The sequence below is a fragment of the Anabrus simplex genome, chromosome X, assembly GCF_040414725.1.
Source record: "Anabrus simplex isolate iqAnaSimp1 chromosome X, ASM4041472v1, whole genome shotgun sequence".
NCBI classification, from domain to species: Eukaryota; Metazoa; Arthropoda; class Insecta; order Orthoptera; family Tettigoniidae; genus Anabrus; species Anabrus simplex.
The window spans coordinates 222,987,552-223,002,111 of NC_090279.1; the positions used below are offsets into that span (position 1 = coordinate 222,987,552).

The 14,560-nt window shown below is 39.3% G+C and overlaps 1 protein-coding gene across 1 annotated transcript in view; it reads left to right on the forward strand.

The window, feature by feature from the left end:
- The window catches only part of LOC136886492 (SANT and BTB domain regulator of class switch recombination), a 299,987-nt gene extending 286,948 nt beyond the window's left edge, over positions 1-13,039 (forward strand). Inside the window, exon 12 of the mRNA XM_067159307.2 lies at positions 12,684-13,039. Within this exon, the coding sequence (XP_067015408.1) occupies positions 12,684-12,808 (125 nt within the window). The 3' untranslated portion in view covers positions 12,809-13,039. The remainder of the gene's footprint in view (positions 1-12,683) is intronic.
- Positions 13,040-14,560: the final 1,521 nt, after the last annotated feature.

Consider the following 14,560-nt stretch of genomic DNA (forward strand, 5'->3'; position numbering starts at 1 on the left):
GATGGGAGGTAGACGCAAAAGAATACACACACATAGTAAATTGAGGATCATTACATAGAGAATAAACATAACCACACCAAGCACAGAGAATCACATTTCATTCATACTGTAGGGTAAAGAAAGGATATCAACAACCATGATAACATAAAGAAAAAAGTTTAAATGATATCGTTACCTGAAGTAATATCAACGTGCAATGAAAGGAGGCTAATGGTAGGAGAAAATCCCTTTGAAAAGTTTAAAAACGTTTCAGTACATCATAAATGCTGCACTTAGATGCATGGAGTCCATCTTATATCTTATTAAAAATGTGCACATGTTCCCCATGTCAAAGAAACAAGAATACATTCCTGTGGAAAGTTAGACCATCCGTGACAGAGAACACAAAGACTGCCATCTTTCGTACAAACACAGAAGTTACGGGATCATTCCACGCGAAGCAGTAACGAGCCATTTTGCCAAATACACCCAGCTCAGGACAAAACCGAACTGACACAAGGATCAAAAATGGCTCAGTGGTCTCTGAAGGTCGCAGGCACACAATCGCGTTCTAATCCTGGAGATTCAGGCACACAGCGCGTTCTGATCGGCCACTCGTGGGTTTGATGAACGCTCGCGTACACAAGGACAAACGGGAAGAATGGTTAGTGGAATACTGTTTGTACGTATTCACAATTAATTATTAAAAATAGATTCACTCATTAACTCAAGTAGTCTACACAAGCAACGAAGAAATCGCTACTACTTTCCCCCTTATTTTCACATGGCACTAACCAAGAACATTGTTTTTTCTATGTGAGCACTACTTCTTTAACTAGATGGCACTCCCTGGCTTAATCTAGCATTTCCTATTGTCTTGTATGACGTCTCTCAACACTATAATTTTCTTGATTGCAACAGGTTAATCATTCGTAGGATATGTTTGTCTCACGTAAGCGTGATTTGTCGGAACTTTCACCCGTTCTTTAACTATATTTATGTAATCCACCACTGTTTGTTAACAGTCTTCACTCCCATAATATGCGAATATGTAAATATGGGAGTTACAAGCACCTACACTCGCACACCACAATTCTGATTTTGTCCCGTACGATCGGATTATATTCTGCGTGAAACTGTCTGATATAAAACAGATTTCACTTGAACAATATTCTTCAAATTTTAATAGCACATACTATTCTTCAATATCACTGCACAACACTTGATATACTATGAACTATGAAAATTACTTCGAATACACAAACGAATGAATGAGTGAGTTAGTGAGTAAATGAGTAACTGAGTACAGAGCCTAGCCTGGCTGATTCCTTTATAGGGAGCTGGTCCTTTGGCAGTGGAAGTGGTAAACTCCACCCCCTTCTGAAAGATTGCTCTGCTAATAATTACTTCTAAGATTCGAGTAAGGTGTCAAATTAGAGCTTTCAATCCCTTCTACCTACTGATTAAATTTCATTCAGATCGCATCGTGGGATCGCTCGTAATCTCGTAAGATTTCCTTCATAATCTGGCGCCTATCATTTCATGGGAAATCCCACTTCTCTATCGCACGGTCAGACCCTTAAATTCTGGCTCCTATTAGCCGCACCTATCTCAAGTGCATCATTTCTGATCCACTCGTTATGTATTACATATTTTGGTATCATTGCTTAACATAAAATACACTGGTTCAAACGAGTCCTTACTCATAAATTTCCATAGGTTAGATCTAAACTTTTTTATTATTATTATTATTATTATTATTATTATTATTATTATTATTATTATTGTTATTATATAATTTGCTGGGGCCATCAAGGACCACGTTAAGTCTTGTTGCATTTGACACTGAACTTGGCCTTCTTTAGAGCTCAAATTTCCCTCATTCTTTGTGAGTGGGCCTGCTTACGCTCCTCTGTCCAAGGGGCACCGTGTCTTCTCTTCGGTTGCTCGTCTCGGTTTAGCCCGTTCGTCAATATATTCTTGCGGAAGAGATCTCTGTTAAGGGCATCTTCAGCTGAGATATGTAGCATTTGCAGGTCTTCTTTGGTATTTCTAAACGAGGGTATTGTGATTTTGGGGTTTGAATCAAAAAAGTGAAAGATTTCTTTAGTTAACTTTCTTCCATCCATTCTTTTCAGATGACCATAAAATTGTGCCCGTCTTTTTCTGATTGTGTCTGTAATTTTCTCTATTTTGCTGTAGACTTCCTTGTTGGATCTCTTTTGATGGATTCCATTTCTGTACTTTGATCCCAAGATTCCTCTCACAATTTTGCGTTCTCTTTTCTCCAGTTCTTCAAGGAGTCCTTTGTTGGCATTTAGAGACGGGGTTTCAGCTGCATATAGAACCACTGGCTTCAGAACTGTTTCATAGTGACGTATCTTGGTGTTTTGGGAAAGGCATTTTTTGTTGTAGATCGTGCGGGATGTTTCGTAGGCCATTTCCAGTTTGCGTACTCGGTCCTGAAGTGCTTCGTTGTCCAGTCCATTTTTCATGATGATCTCACCCAGGTATTTGAATTTGTCTACTCGGGTGATGTCCCCGTATTTTGTATGGAGTTTTGGAGGAGCCTCTTTGATGGTAGTCATTACTTCTGTTTTCTCAAACGATATCTGCAAACCAGTTTGTTCGGCAATTTCCTTTAAAATTTCAACTTGAGCTCTAGCGGTTTCTATGTCGTTTGAGAGAACAGCAATATCATCGGCAAATGCTAAGCAGTCTGTTGCGATCCCCTTGGATTTGGTTCCAATTCTCAATGGACTGTAGTTGGTTTCCTGTAATCTCACCTGCCAGGTTCTGATGATCTTTTCAAGAACACAGTTGAAGAGTATCGGGGATAGCCCGTCACCTTGTCGGACTCCTGTTTTGATGTCAAAGGAATGCGAGAGACATCCGTGGAACTTCACTTTGGATTTTGTATCGGTCAGGGTGGCTCTAATTAATGCCAGCAGTTTCAAATCAACTCCAAATTCATTTAAGATGTTTAGCAGGACTTCCCGGTCAATAGATTCGTACGCTTCCTTAAAGTCCACAAAGACAGACACATACTGCTTGGACCTTAGTGTACAATATCTGATGATCGTTTTGAGATTTTGGATCTGTTCAGCTGTTGAGCGACCTTTTCTGAACCCTCCTTGGTATTCACCTATTTGATGTTCGACTTGTGCTTCCAAACGCTCCAGGATGGCAAGTGATAGAATTTTGTAAGTCACGGGTAGCAAAGATATTCCTCTGTAGTTGTTGATGTTCTTCATGCTGCCTTTTTTGTGTAATGGATGGATCAAAGCTATTTTCCAATCTTCGGGTAGGGTCTCCTTGTTCCAAATTTCTTCTGTTTGCTTTTGCAAGATATCAAGTGATTCCTCTGGGGCATATTTCCATACTTCTGCTACTACTGAGTCTTACCCCGGCGCTTTGTTATTTTTGAGACGGGCAATGTGGCGCTTGATTTCATCTCTGTCGCGTTGTCTGGAATCTGGGTACCTGAGTAAGGGTTCCTTGGTCACAATGGCGCTTTGCGGTTTAGAGCAATTAAGTAAATTCTTGAAGTAATCTGCCAGAATGCTGCAATTTTCTTCATTTGACGTTGCCAGTGTGCCGTCCTTTCGCTCAAAGCATAGAGATGGTGGTTTATAGCCAGTGAGTTTGCGTTTGAAGGCTCTGTAGTAGTCTCTGCTTTCATTCTTCCTAAAGTTTTGTTCTATATTTTCAATGAGAGATTTTTCGTATTTATGTTTCTCAGTTCTGAACACCCTAGCTGCTTGGGCACGTTGGGTTTTGTACGTTTCCCAATCATCTTCTGATTTCGTAGAGTAGTACTGTTTCCACGCATTGAGTCTTTCTTGGAGGACTGATTCGCAGGTACCATTCCACCAGGCATGTTTTTTGCTTCTCTTGATTTCTGCAACGTCTTTGGCGGCCTCAACAAGGAGACTTTTGGCGTTGTTAAAGTCACAGTCATTTGGTCTAGCCTTCTCCTGGAACTCCTCGACCATTTGCCGAAGTTTATCATTGTCGAAGCATGTGATCTGTTTGGTTGTCTTCTTTGTGTTTGCGGGAATTGGTTTGAATTTGATAAGAGACATATAATGATCTGAGGCCACATTGATGGCTTTCTTTACCTTGACATTCATAATCTCAGGGCTGTTTCTCCTGGAGATTCAACATGATCAATTTGGAACTCTCCGAGAGCTTGGACGGGAGAACGTCAAGCCATTTGCTTTCTGGGTAGATGGCGAAAGTGGGTCGACATGACCTGCAGGTTGTGATTTTCACAAATGGACACCAGTCTTTTGCTGTTGGGATTGGTTCTTTTGTGAGCAGGGTAATTTCCTATAACTTTCTTGTACGAAGTCACCCAAAAAAAGCTTGACATGGTGTTTGGGGATTTTGTTTAATTTTTCATCTAGTAGGTCCCAGTTATCAATTATTATTATTATTATTATTATTATTATTATTATTATTATTATTGACAAGTGAAGATTGTGTGTTAGCGTCAATAAATCTGCGAGGAATTAGCTGAGATTTTCTAGCTCTCATGTTAACACACTGGGATAAACTCCGCCTTCTGACCTACATATCCTCTTGCACGTGGCATGGTCTCTTCTTTCTCTCTTGTCGAAGTGAGAGCGCTTCTTTGAAGGCCCGCTCTCCGAGCTGGTGTGGCGCCATTCGTATCCTGGGCTGGACGAAAAATGCTTATTATGGCGCTGTTTGTCGCAGCATGTCGCAGAAAACGGCATATTGTATTGGCTGGACCTCATAACATGCCTGTGGTGTGGTAATGAACGGTTACAGTACTATACATGTCTGATCAGACTAACGTATCCATACAGATGCACACGAGATGCTGTCAGTTGGTACAATTAATTTTATTCACATATATTCACAAATTAAGACACACATAACCTTAATCACAGTATCAAAACACTTCACTTTGAGAATAACAACAAAGCCGCCATTATTAAAAACAACTGAATAACACAGCACATAGAGGTTACAACTTTGAAACACAGCTGAAAACAGATGACTCCATTTCAGAATGGAGACTGCAAATATTGTATGTCAGCCCGGAATATATACTTGCTACACCATAGCTCTACTAAACAACAACTAACTCACTCTTCACCATCAAGATCGCCTCCTTATATATGTGCCTAGCCAGGCGTCTAGAAAGTTACCTTAAAAAAAATATATCTTCATGAAAATTCTAGTGCCTATTACCATTCTGGAAGTTAAAGTGTGTTTCTCAATTATGGATTACTTATTATATACAGGTAAGAATAAATTATAATATTTACAGGTATTTAAATTAACAGAACTGATATAACTGTCTATGTACATGACATAACCTCACACACAAGACAATCATTCGACTACGTGAATAATAATAATAATAATAATAATAATAATAATAATAATAATAATAATAATAATAATAATAATAAATGGATGTAGTACACTTCATAGCTATACATACAAGCAATAATAATAACCACGATCATAAAATAATAATAATAATAATTCAAGCTCGATATCTGCATTAGTTACCCACAGTCAAGAGAATATTGTTTTCAAGTTATATCTGTTATCGCACTTCTGTCAAGATGACCTAGCAGCAGATATGGGTACATGAACTGTGGAAGGGTGTTCTAGCTGATGGCAGCACCACACTTGCAATGAACATCCACATCAGCTGGTAGGAGGCCCATCTCTGCTTGTTGGTTATAAGTTCTCAACACCATGTACGGTCGATCACTGCCGGGACTTAGTTCTTCTGTGACGAGGATATTGTGGTGGCCCAATTCGTTCCTTCTGGCATTCTCTCCTAAGCCATCATTCTAGATGGAACATACTTACTTACCGAGCTGCAGGTTGGTCTCCTCCTTCCTCTCCAGTTGTGAGATAGCGTTATTCCATTCAGTTTCTGTACAGGATTTGTCTGGCTCCATGGCTAAAAGGTCAGCGTTCTGGCCTTTGGTCACAGGGGTCCGGGTTCAATTCCCAGCAGGGTTAGGAATTTTAACCATAATTGGTTAATTCCCCAGGCACGGGGACTGGGTGTATGTGTCGTCTTCATCATTTCATCCTCATCACAACGAGCGGGTCGCTTGCGGGCGTCAAATCAAAAGACCTGCATCTGGCGAGCCAAAGTCCTCGGACACATCCCGGCACTAAAAGCCGTAAGCCATTCCATTCCATGTACAGGATTTGGTATTCACCACAACAGTAGCCTGTTTCACTGGTGCAGCAGATACAGAAGATGTCAACTCCTGGGAGGTTGGCTATTTCAAGCAACTATGTTCCCCCTAATATTGGCACATTGCTGTAATGCCCAGGTACCATCATTGCAGGAGTATATGATTATAAATTAAGACCAAATGGAACACACGTCACACTAAAGGATTCTCAAACAGTCGCATCAATACCTAGTTCACCCCCTCTGACGGCAATGCAGGTGTGTATGCGCACATGCAAACGATCATAAAGGTGCCGAATGGAGTAGATTGTCTTTTGGTGCAGTTAGGCAATGGTTCTTGCAGACTCTCAAGAACGTGTAAGTTCCCACTTCATGATGTCCCATACATGTTCAACTGGCAAGAGATCCAGTGATCTTGCTGACTAGGGCAGTAGAGCACATTGCATTGTCCTGCTGAAAGAGCTCATCATCTTCCTATCGAAGAAATGTCAGTAGCGTGGGGACACACTGTTTACGTTACCCTGCAGAAACACCAACTATGACTGCAAGTTGTAGGGACCTGGGTTTCTGGGCAAATGCACTCTGGAACAGGCCGCTCACCAGATCTCCACCATACACTTGCATACAGGCAGAAGACAGCAGAGCACCATTCCCCTCTCCAGTGCTTGGCAGTGTCTTGGTGTCAGTGGTAGCCTGGCCAGAGGCTCCCAGTGATTGTTAGTGACACAACAGGTGCAACATATGACCAGATTTCATTCCTGTATGATGTTCGGTCAGCCACCGCTGCTCGCACAATGCCCGGACGCTGGTCTACGGGTGTGGAAATATTCCGCAGACCACTGCTGAAAGCAGCGACGCACCACCGATACATTGTGACTAACGAGTGCAACAATCCATTGATACGTCCATCCCGTTTCCTGCAGACCCATCGTGCGACCCCATTCAGATGGCTGCAGTTTTCCAGCAGGAGCAAGTACTCAAAGGCGGGGCATGGTTGTACCCTAGAATGAAAGTTGTGAATACTGTTCACCTCTATCCCAGCACAGTTACTGCCTTCAGAGTCAAAACAGAGTGCGCACAGACAGGCCACCTGAGCGCCATCTTATCACCGATGCCTGTGGCAAATGAATCACTAACACAACCCCTCTGTATGCACATATTATAGCCTGGTGTAGTGTAGTTTGGTAGTGTTGGAGACAGTGTTCTGGAACAGCCAGCCATAATCTGCACCTCTCTTCTTTTCTTTTAGGACAGAAACTTGGTGATGTTGAAGTCAATTTTTCTTCACTCTTTCATATGGAACTTATTAGTTTGTTGATAATGTGTATATGTAGCAGTGGTGAGGTTGAGTTTATGAGTACATCTTCATGATGGTTGTGAAATGACCATTTTCAAACCAGAATTGATTTCACGAATGCTTTGGGACATAGGTTTAAAATATTTGTAAATTCTCACCTATAATTGTGTGTATTTCTATTCTGAACATTGATTAGCAGTTTCTGACAAAACTTCAAGTAATTCCCAATTCTTAGAATACTAAGTTAACTTACCTTTAGATCCTGGTAATTAAGTTTTCTTTTGGAGATTGGAATTTGTTTTAGGGAACCTTCCTAATTACTGAAAATTCCATTGGAATTAGTTTGTGAGAAACAGTTGTACATATTTTGAGACATTCAAACTTCCCAGTTGTGTTCTGTTTCCTGAAGGTTCCTTAATACTTCTTTCCTTACCACAGAAGTGTTTTGGGATAACAGGGATACCGATTACAACAAAGCTTACGAATGTTAACCTTGTCAATTTAGTACCGTAAAAGTGTAACTGTCACAAGCTTCATCAACATGAGGCGATTGTCTCCACAGAACAATCATACTTTCTTACAGTCTGCATCAGAATACAAAGTTTATAAACTGTGCAGTCTACAACAGAGTCAGTAATCATGTTGCAAATAACTGGAACCTGATGCTGTCAGCACTCCACTAGGGGTTACTTTCACTGTTTGAAACAGTAATCATTAAAAGCATGCTTAGTGCAAGTTGTCTATTGAAGATAAACATGCTCTCACAGGCTTTTTTTATTTTACATTGTTGATGTATCTTGAATAGTTTAGGCATTGTATTCACTTTTATGATATTTATCAAATGCTCCTATTATGCTTGTTCCACAGATGTATGTAGCTAGGCATTTTGATTCGTACATAAAGCATTTTCAAGAAGAGCATAGAATTTCAGTTAATCCTGATACATTGGTAGTATTTAATGTAAAATTAAAATTGCATTTGCATAGAATGGTAAAACAAACATGCAATATGTATAATAAAATTGTGTGTTTATTTGTAGGCTAAAGTATAAAGCATAACATAAAAGAAAGAACAAATTCATTATTATAAATTTCCCTCATCCAGCTCCTACTGAATTGGGCTGTTTGTGGCACTTTTCCTTTTTCCTGTATCCAACCACCATTGTTCTACCTTAACTGTGTTCTAATCCAGGTTAATTAAACTACTGTAGAAGTCCGCTATAACAAGTACGGCATATAAAAAGAACCCCATTATAATGACAGTTTTTGTCTGCCGCTTCAAAATTCTCTGTATTATCCTTCTGTTACAGCAAGAGCCCTTTCACTGACGCACCCGTTATTACGAGCAATTAAGTGTACACGATTTGTTTCAGTTACCGACATTTATGCATCCAGTGATTATATTCCATGCGATCGGTATCATTTCCTCGCCATGTCCACTGACGAGCTCTCTCATCGACATTCTAAGGCGATGTCGGCGTCAATTAGTAATACCCGTCGACTGCTGTTCCGTGAAGAAAAATGGAAATGAAAGAACGTGTTTTTGCAATACATGCGTAAATAACATGTCCAATAGCAGTTGTTAAGTCTTAATAATATAAGCTGAAGTAACCGATCCCTTAATTTTAATGCTAAATACTGCAATAAAGTAAGAAGACTATACACCTCAAGATATGGCAGAGCACATCACTGATTTCTGAGGTTTAGTTTATATTTCCTCGTGTCTGGTTAAATTTCAGAGAGGCTATTCCCATGTAAATATATAGCGAGAAGGTTATTATTTCTCTACTGGTGCCTGAAATATGTTTTCATGATACATATAGTATGGTTAAGTTAGGTTAGGTGACGCTGTTTGAATAAGAAAACTGAAACATTTGCCACAAAATGTGATTGATCATCTTCGGTACCGTATCGTTTTCTTGCTATGTACACTTGCGAGCTCTCTCCTCAACATTTGAAGGCGATGTCGGAGTCCATTAGTAATGCCTGTTGACTGCTGTTCTCTAAAACAAAATTCAAAATGAAAGAGGATAGCATGTTTTCATAATAAATGCATAAACAACGTGGCCGATAGCAGTTGTTAATTCATCAGTAGACCCTGGATTTCCATGCAAATGCATGTTTTTAGATAAGCTAGTTACACTTCACAAACTTTGCAGATATTTGTTTTATGACTTAAATGATTTCAAATAAGAGTTCTTTTTCCCTGCATGTTTGCATGTTTTGGCCTTTTTAGGAGAAAATTCATGAATAATGCATATTTTGAAGATTTTGGATGTAATAGCGAATATTTGGACGTTTATATTGCATCATCATCACCGAGCTCGATAGCTGCAGTCGCTTAAGTGCGGCCAGTATCCAGTAATCGGGAGATAGTGGGTTCGAGCCCCACTGTCGGCAGCACTAAAGATGGTTTTCCGTGGTTTCCCATTTTCACACCAGGCAAATGCCGGGGCTGTACCTTAATTAAGGCTACGGCCACTTCATTCCACTTCCTAGTCCTATCCCATCGTCGCCATAAGACGTATCTATGTCGGTGCGATGTAAAACAGATAGCAAAAAATATATATATATATTGCATCATATGACTTTTCTTCTGACTTTGACGCATATATAATATTAACTTGCATGATAGTGCCTTTTATGAATGATGGTTTGCGGAATTTTGGACAGTTTTTCCATGTTTTACAGTATGTCTGTTATTGAGAGACGGAGAGAATGTATTCCTGGCATCCTATCTTACAACCAAAGTTAGTAGCATACATACGGTAGAGATCCCATAAACTAATTAACCAAGCACTTTCTTATCTGACACTTGAGTAAACATTGATGTAAGCCGGAAGGCCTCACGTCGATCTCTGTAATACTTAGGAATAAGGTGTCCCAGTTATAAATTGCTATAAATTGAACGTTACTAAATGATGGCCCCTTTTTTATTTTTATTTTTTTATGTTCAAAACTTGTACAGTAGTGGTACCACACTTCTGTCTGTGAGGCCGCATTACTGAGATAGCAGCTAACAAACCTTGGTTTTGCGCTGAACCTTCCGTTGTTATCCTGTAATTTCCTACCCGGAACTCTCACTCGTCACAAGTCTTTGTTATCGCAGCTTCACTCTTTAGCAGTTTTTTAAGACATCATCATATGCAATCATCACATGGAGAAGTAGCTGCAGCAGCTAGAGATAAGCTGGACATTGATCCGTTCAAATCCTGATTTTGAATTCGTCAAGCTCATAAAAGACGTATTGTGGTTAAAAATGCAAAGACGTACAATTTGACCTCATTTTGTCCCAAATGTCTTCATGTAAGTATGCACCTGTCACTTCTTGTGATGTAGAAAGGTCATTTTCTGTGCTTAAAAATGTCCTGACAGATAAAAGAATGAGCTTAAATGAAGACAATTTGCAAAAATTAGATTTTGTACAATGTTTCAAAAGGAACTGAATTTTGATAGTGCATATTATCCATTTTATTGTGCATATCTTGCCATGTGATAGGGCATGAATGCATGCATATTGTGAGATTTGATAGTGCATGGAAATCCGGGCTCTACTCATCAGAAATAAAGGCTGAAGTAAACGATCACTAAATGTTATATACTGAAATTAAGTAAGAATGTGATACACCTCAAGATATGGCAGAGAACGTCACTGATTCAGAGGATAGTTTATATTTTCTCGCGTGTAGTTAAATTTTGGAAAGCCTGTTCCCATGTAAATTTGTAGGGAGGAGGTTATCATTTCTCAATGTGCTCTTGAAATACGTTTTCATGATACATATACGGTTAGGTTAGATGACGCTGTTTGAAGAAGAAGACTGAACCGTTTGTCACAGAGGCCTTTGGAGTGATACTATAGCTCTTGCAGAATGAAATTAAACATACACTTTCACATAGTATCGGATTTCGAAAACTAACAAATGAGCAAGCAAGTAAATTTTTCGCAGTTATGAATTCTCGTTATAACGGACTTCTACCCTAATTCCTTTCTCCTCTAGTCAACACCATTGTCTTATTCTTTTCCATGCTGATTTTTACTCCGTAACGTGTCGAATTGCCCTTGTACTTCCTCTCTGTGCTCCCTACAACTCCCTGTCCCCATTGTCTTGGTCACAATTTTGTCCATAACCATTATGAATAATACTTGTCGTAGTCTGGTTTCAACCCAAAACCATTCTGTCCTCTCCTCATGTGTCTGGAGACTGCTCTACGTTGCTTGTTTTCTAGACCCTTTTTGTTGCATTACTTTCATACTATTGCTCTTGGTAAGCCTTTTCTAAATCAAGGAATATCATCACCATATCTTTTCTGTATTCCCAATATTTTTCCATCAACTGCCTCATCCTGAAGATGGGGTCTAGTATTTATCTTTTATTTTGAAAGCCATATTGCTCTTCTTTTAATTATGCTTCCACCTTTCTTCTCATTTTCTTTTCTAGTCCCCTTTCAAATATTTTTGCTACCCAAGATATGAGTGTGATTCTTCAATAATTATCACGTATCTTCTTGTCCTTGTGAGGTATAGGTATTATTACTCCTTTATCCTAGTAATTTCCTTCTTTCGAAATGTCTGGGCTGAGTGGCTCAGATTGTTGAGGCGCTGGCCTTCTGGCCCCAGCTTGGCAGGTTCGATCCTGGTTCAGTCCGGTGGTATTTGAAGGTGCTCAAAATGTCAGCCTCGTGTCGGTAGATTTATTGCACGTAAAAGAACTTCTGCAGGACTTAATTCTGGCATCTCGGCGTCTCCGAAAACCATAAAAAGTAGTTAGTGAGACGTAAAAACAATGACATTATTTTGTTTTCAGATACATCTAAACAGCCCATAAAGCCATCATAGACCACCAGGTCCTTCTGATTTTTTATCATTTCTGCATAATTCATCCAATCCTGCTGCTTTTTCCATTTTCATTACCTTGACAGCAGGTTCCACCTCTTCTCACCTTCAACCCTTCTCGCATTTAGGAGTTCATCAAAGTAATCCTTCCATCTTCTCGTTATCCTTTCCTTCCTTCCTACTTCCAAGTTCATTTAGTTATACATATCCTCTTCCAACTCTTGTGTAAATCCCTCCCAGTTGAAAATGCAAAGTTACAAGCCTCTGTAAGCATTTTGCGTGATGTTCAATGGAGAAATCATTTGAGTGCTTCTTTCTTTTTTTATAATGTGTTGTATGAAATGAAACGTCCTCCATTCTTTTTGTAACGTGCAGGGGGCACCTATGTTCGCATGGAGCAGGAGTGGAAGGAATTACACAACTGCCAGCCGCTGCCGAACCGTCAGCGCTCCGTCACCAACTCGTTCTCGGCCAGGCCCAAGCTGCGAGGCAATCGATGATGTGTCGTGTGGTGTACCTCAATAAACAGTTGAAACTGTGCATCACAGATTTTTATTTAAGCATCGTAGAACACTGGGAACAAGTAGCCATCCTTTTTTGTCTTCCAGTATGATTTAATTCCATCCTATGTGATCGTGCATCTTCATTAATACAGTTCTGTATTGTTAAAAAGTTTACACTTGCCTTAATGTATGTACAATGTTGAGATAAAATGTGTTTTGTAATGAAAAGTTTCCCTACAATTGGCAAGGTTCTATGACATTTGTATTAATGGACTGTTGGAATTTTTTTCTTTTTTTAGAAGAGTTTAGGACTTTCAAGGCAATTTGCTGGCACACTCTATTTTAACTGATTGACTCACTGCCAGCTCACTCCAGGAATGAAACGGGAGGAAATGATATGGAGAATTTAAACTGTGAGTTTTATGAATTGGGATATAAATCAAATAGATTTGGCCAGTTAGTCAACAACCAACCTTGCTCAGAACAGCAATGTGCGACTTCAAATTTAAATAACCAGGCCACTATAACTTTTTGCATGACAGCTTTCCTAATGTTGGTTAAACTGTGGCAACACCACTGCAACAAATACTTTTTGTACTTCAGTAATTCTAATAGTAATTACGCCTTGAATTGGTTTATTGTTCCTTCTTTCACAAAAATTATAAAGGAGACTCTTATCGTGAAGAAACATTCAAACGTAGCAAAGGACTGGCTAACACCTCTGAATGACACACGCAACGATGGAACATTTTCTATTGAACTGGCTTAATATTTAAAATTAACCTTTTTTTTCTGAAACATGTATAGATTGGTCAAAGAAATAAATAACTCTCTTTGTCCCTAATGACAAACATCTTTAAATCCTTGTGATAAATAATTATTTAATCTACTTTCTGTGTTTCTTTAATTGGTCTTTCAGCAATTGTACTTTCTTCCCTGAGACACAGATCCCAAAAATTCATTATTATTATTATTATTATTATTATTATTATTATTATTATTATTATTATTATTATTATTATTATTATTATTATTGATCTGAACTCGTATTTACAAGAGTTTCATTCTACTTGCCTATCAGCATGCAGCTCTCACAGATCATAAGGTTCCAAGATTTGAAGCATAAGCCAGGTTGGTTGGAGATTTGACATTTATTTTGTCAGCAACCTCTTAAAATGACTTAGAAATAGAGTTGTTTTCAGGATATTATTACTCTACGGAGAAATTCTGTTGAACAGTGCACCAACCCTCAAGCATTAGTGGAACCTCTCATTGACGGTCAAGGTGTCCTGTATTGTGTTTATGTACACCTTCACTCTTTTACTTTCATTCTAAACTTTGATTTAGAAAGGGTCAAAAGGAAGGAAATTATCATGCAGTTACTCAGGATAACATTGATCAGGCTCGTTTGCACCATTTGTAGTAGCCTGCATCTGAAGAGCTGCAGCATCACTAATTTCCTCAGTTCCTACACTCTTTCCTGCAAGCTCACAAATACTGCACACTCTTCATGGATTGTCAAGCCTTAAGAACATTAGCAGGTACGAAACAGTACATCTCTGTACGGTACTTAGTCAACAGCTGGCACTTAAAAATCTGTCCATAAGGACATATTTCACTGTAATCCAACATCTTGATCCAAACTGAGATCACCCCCTGTGGATGGGGGACGCAGATGAAGAATACAGCCATGGTATCCCCTGCCTGTCGTAAGAGGTGACTAAAAGGGGCCCCAGGGGCTCTCAACTT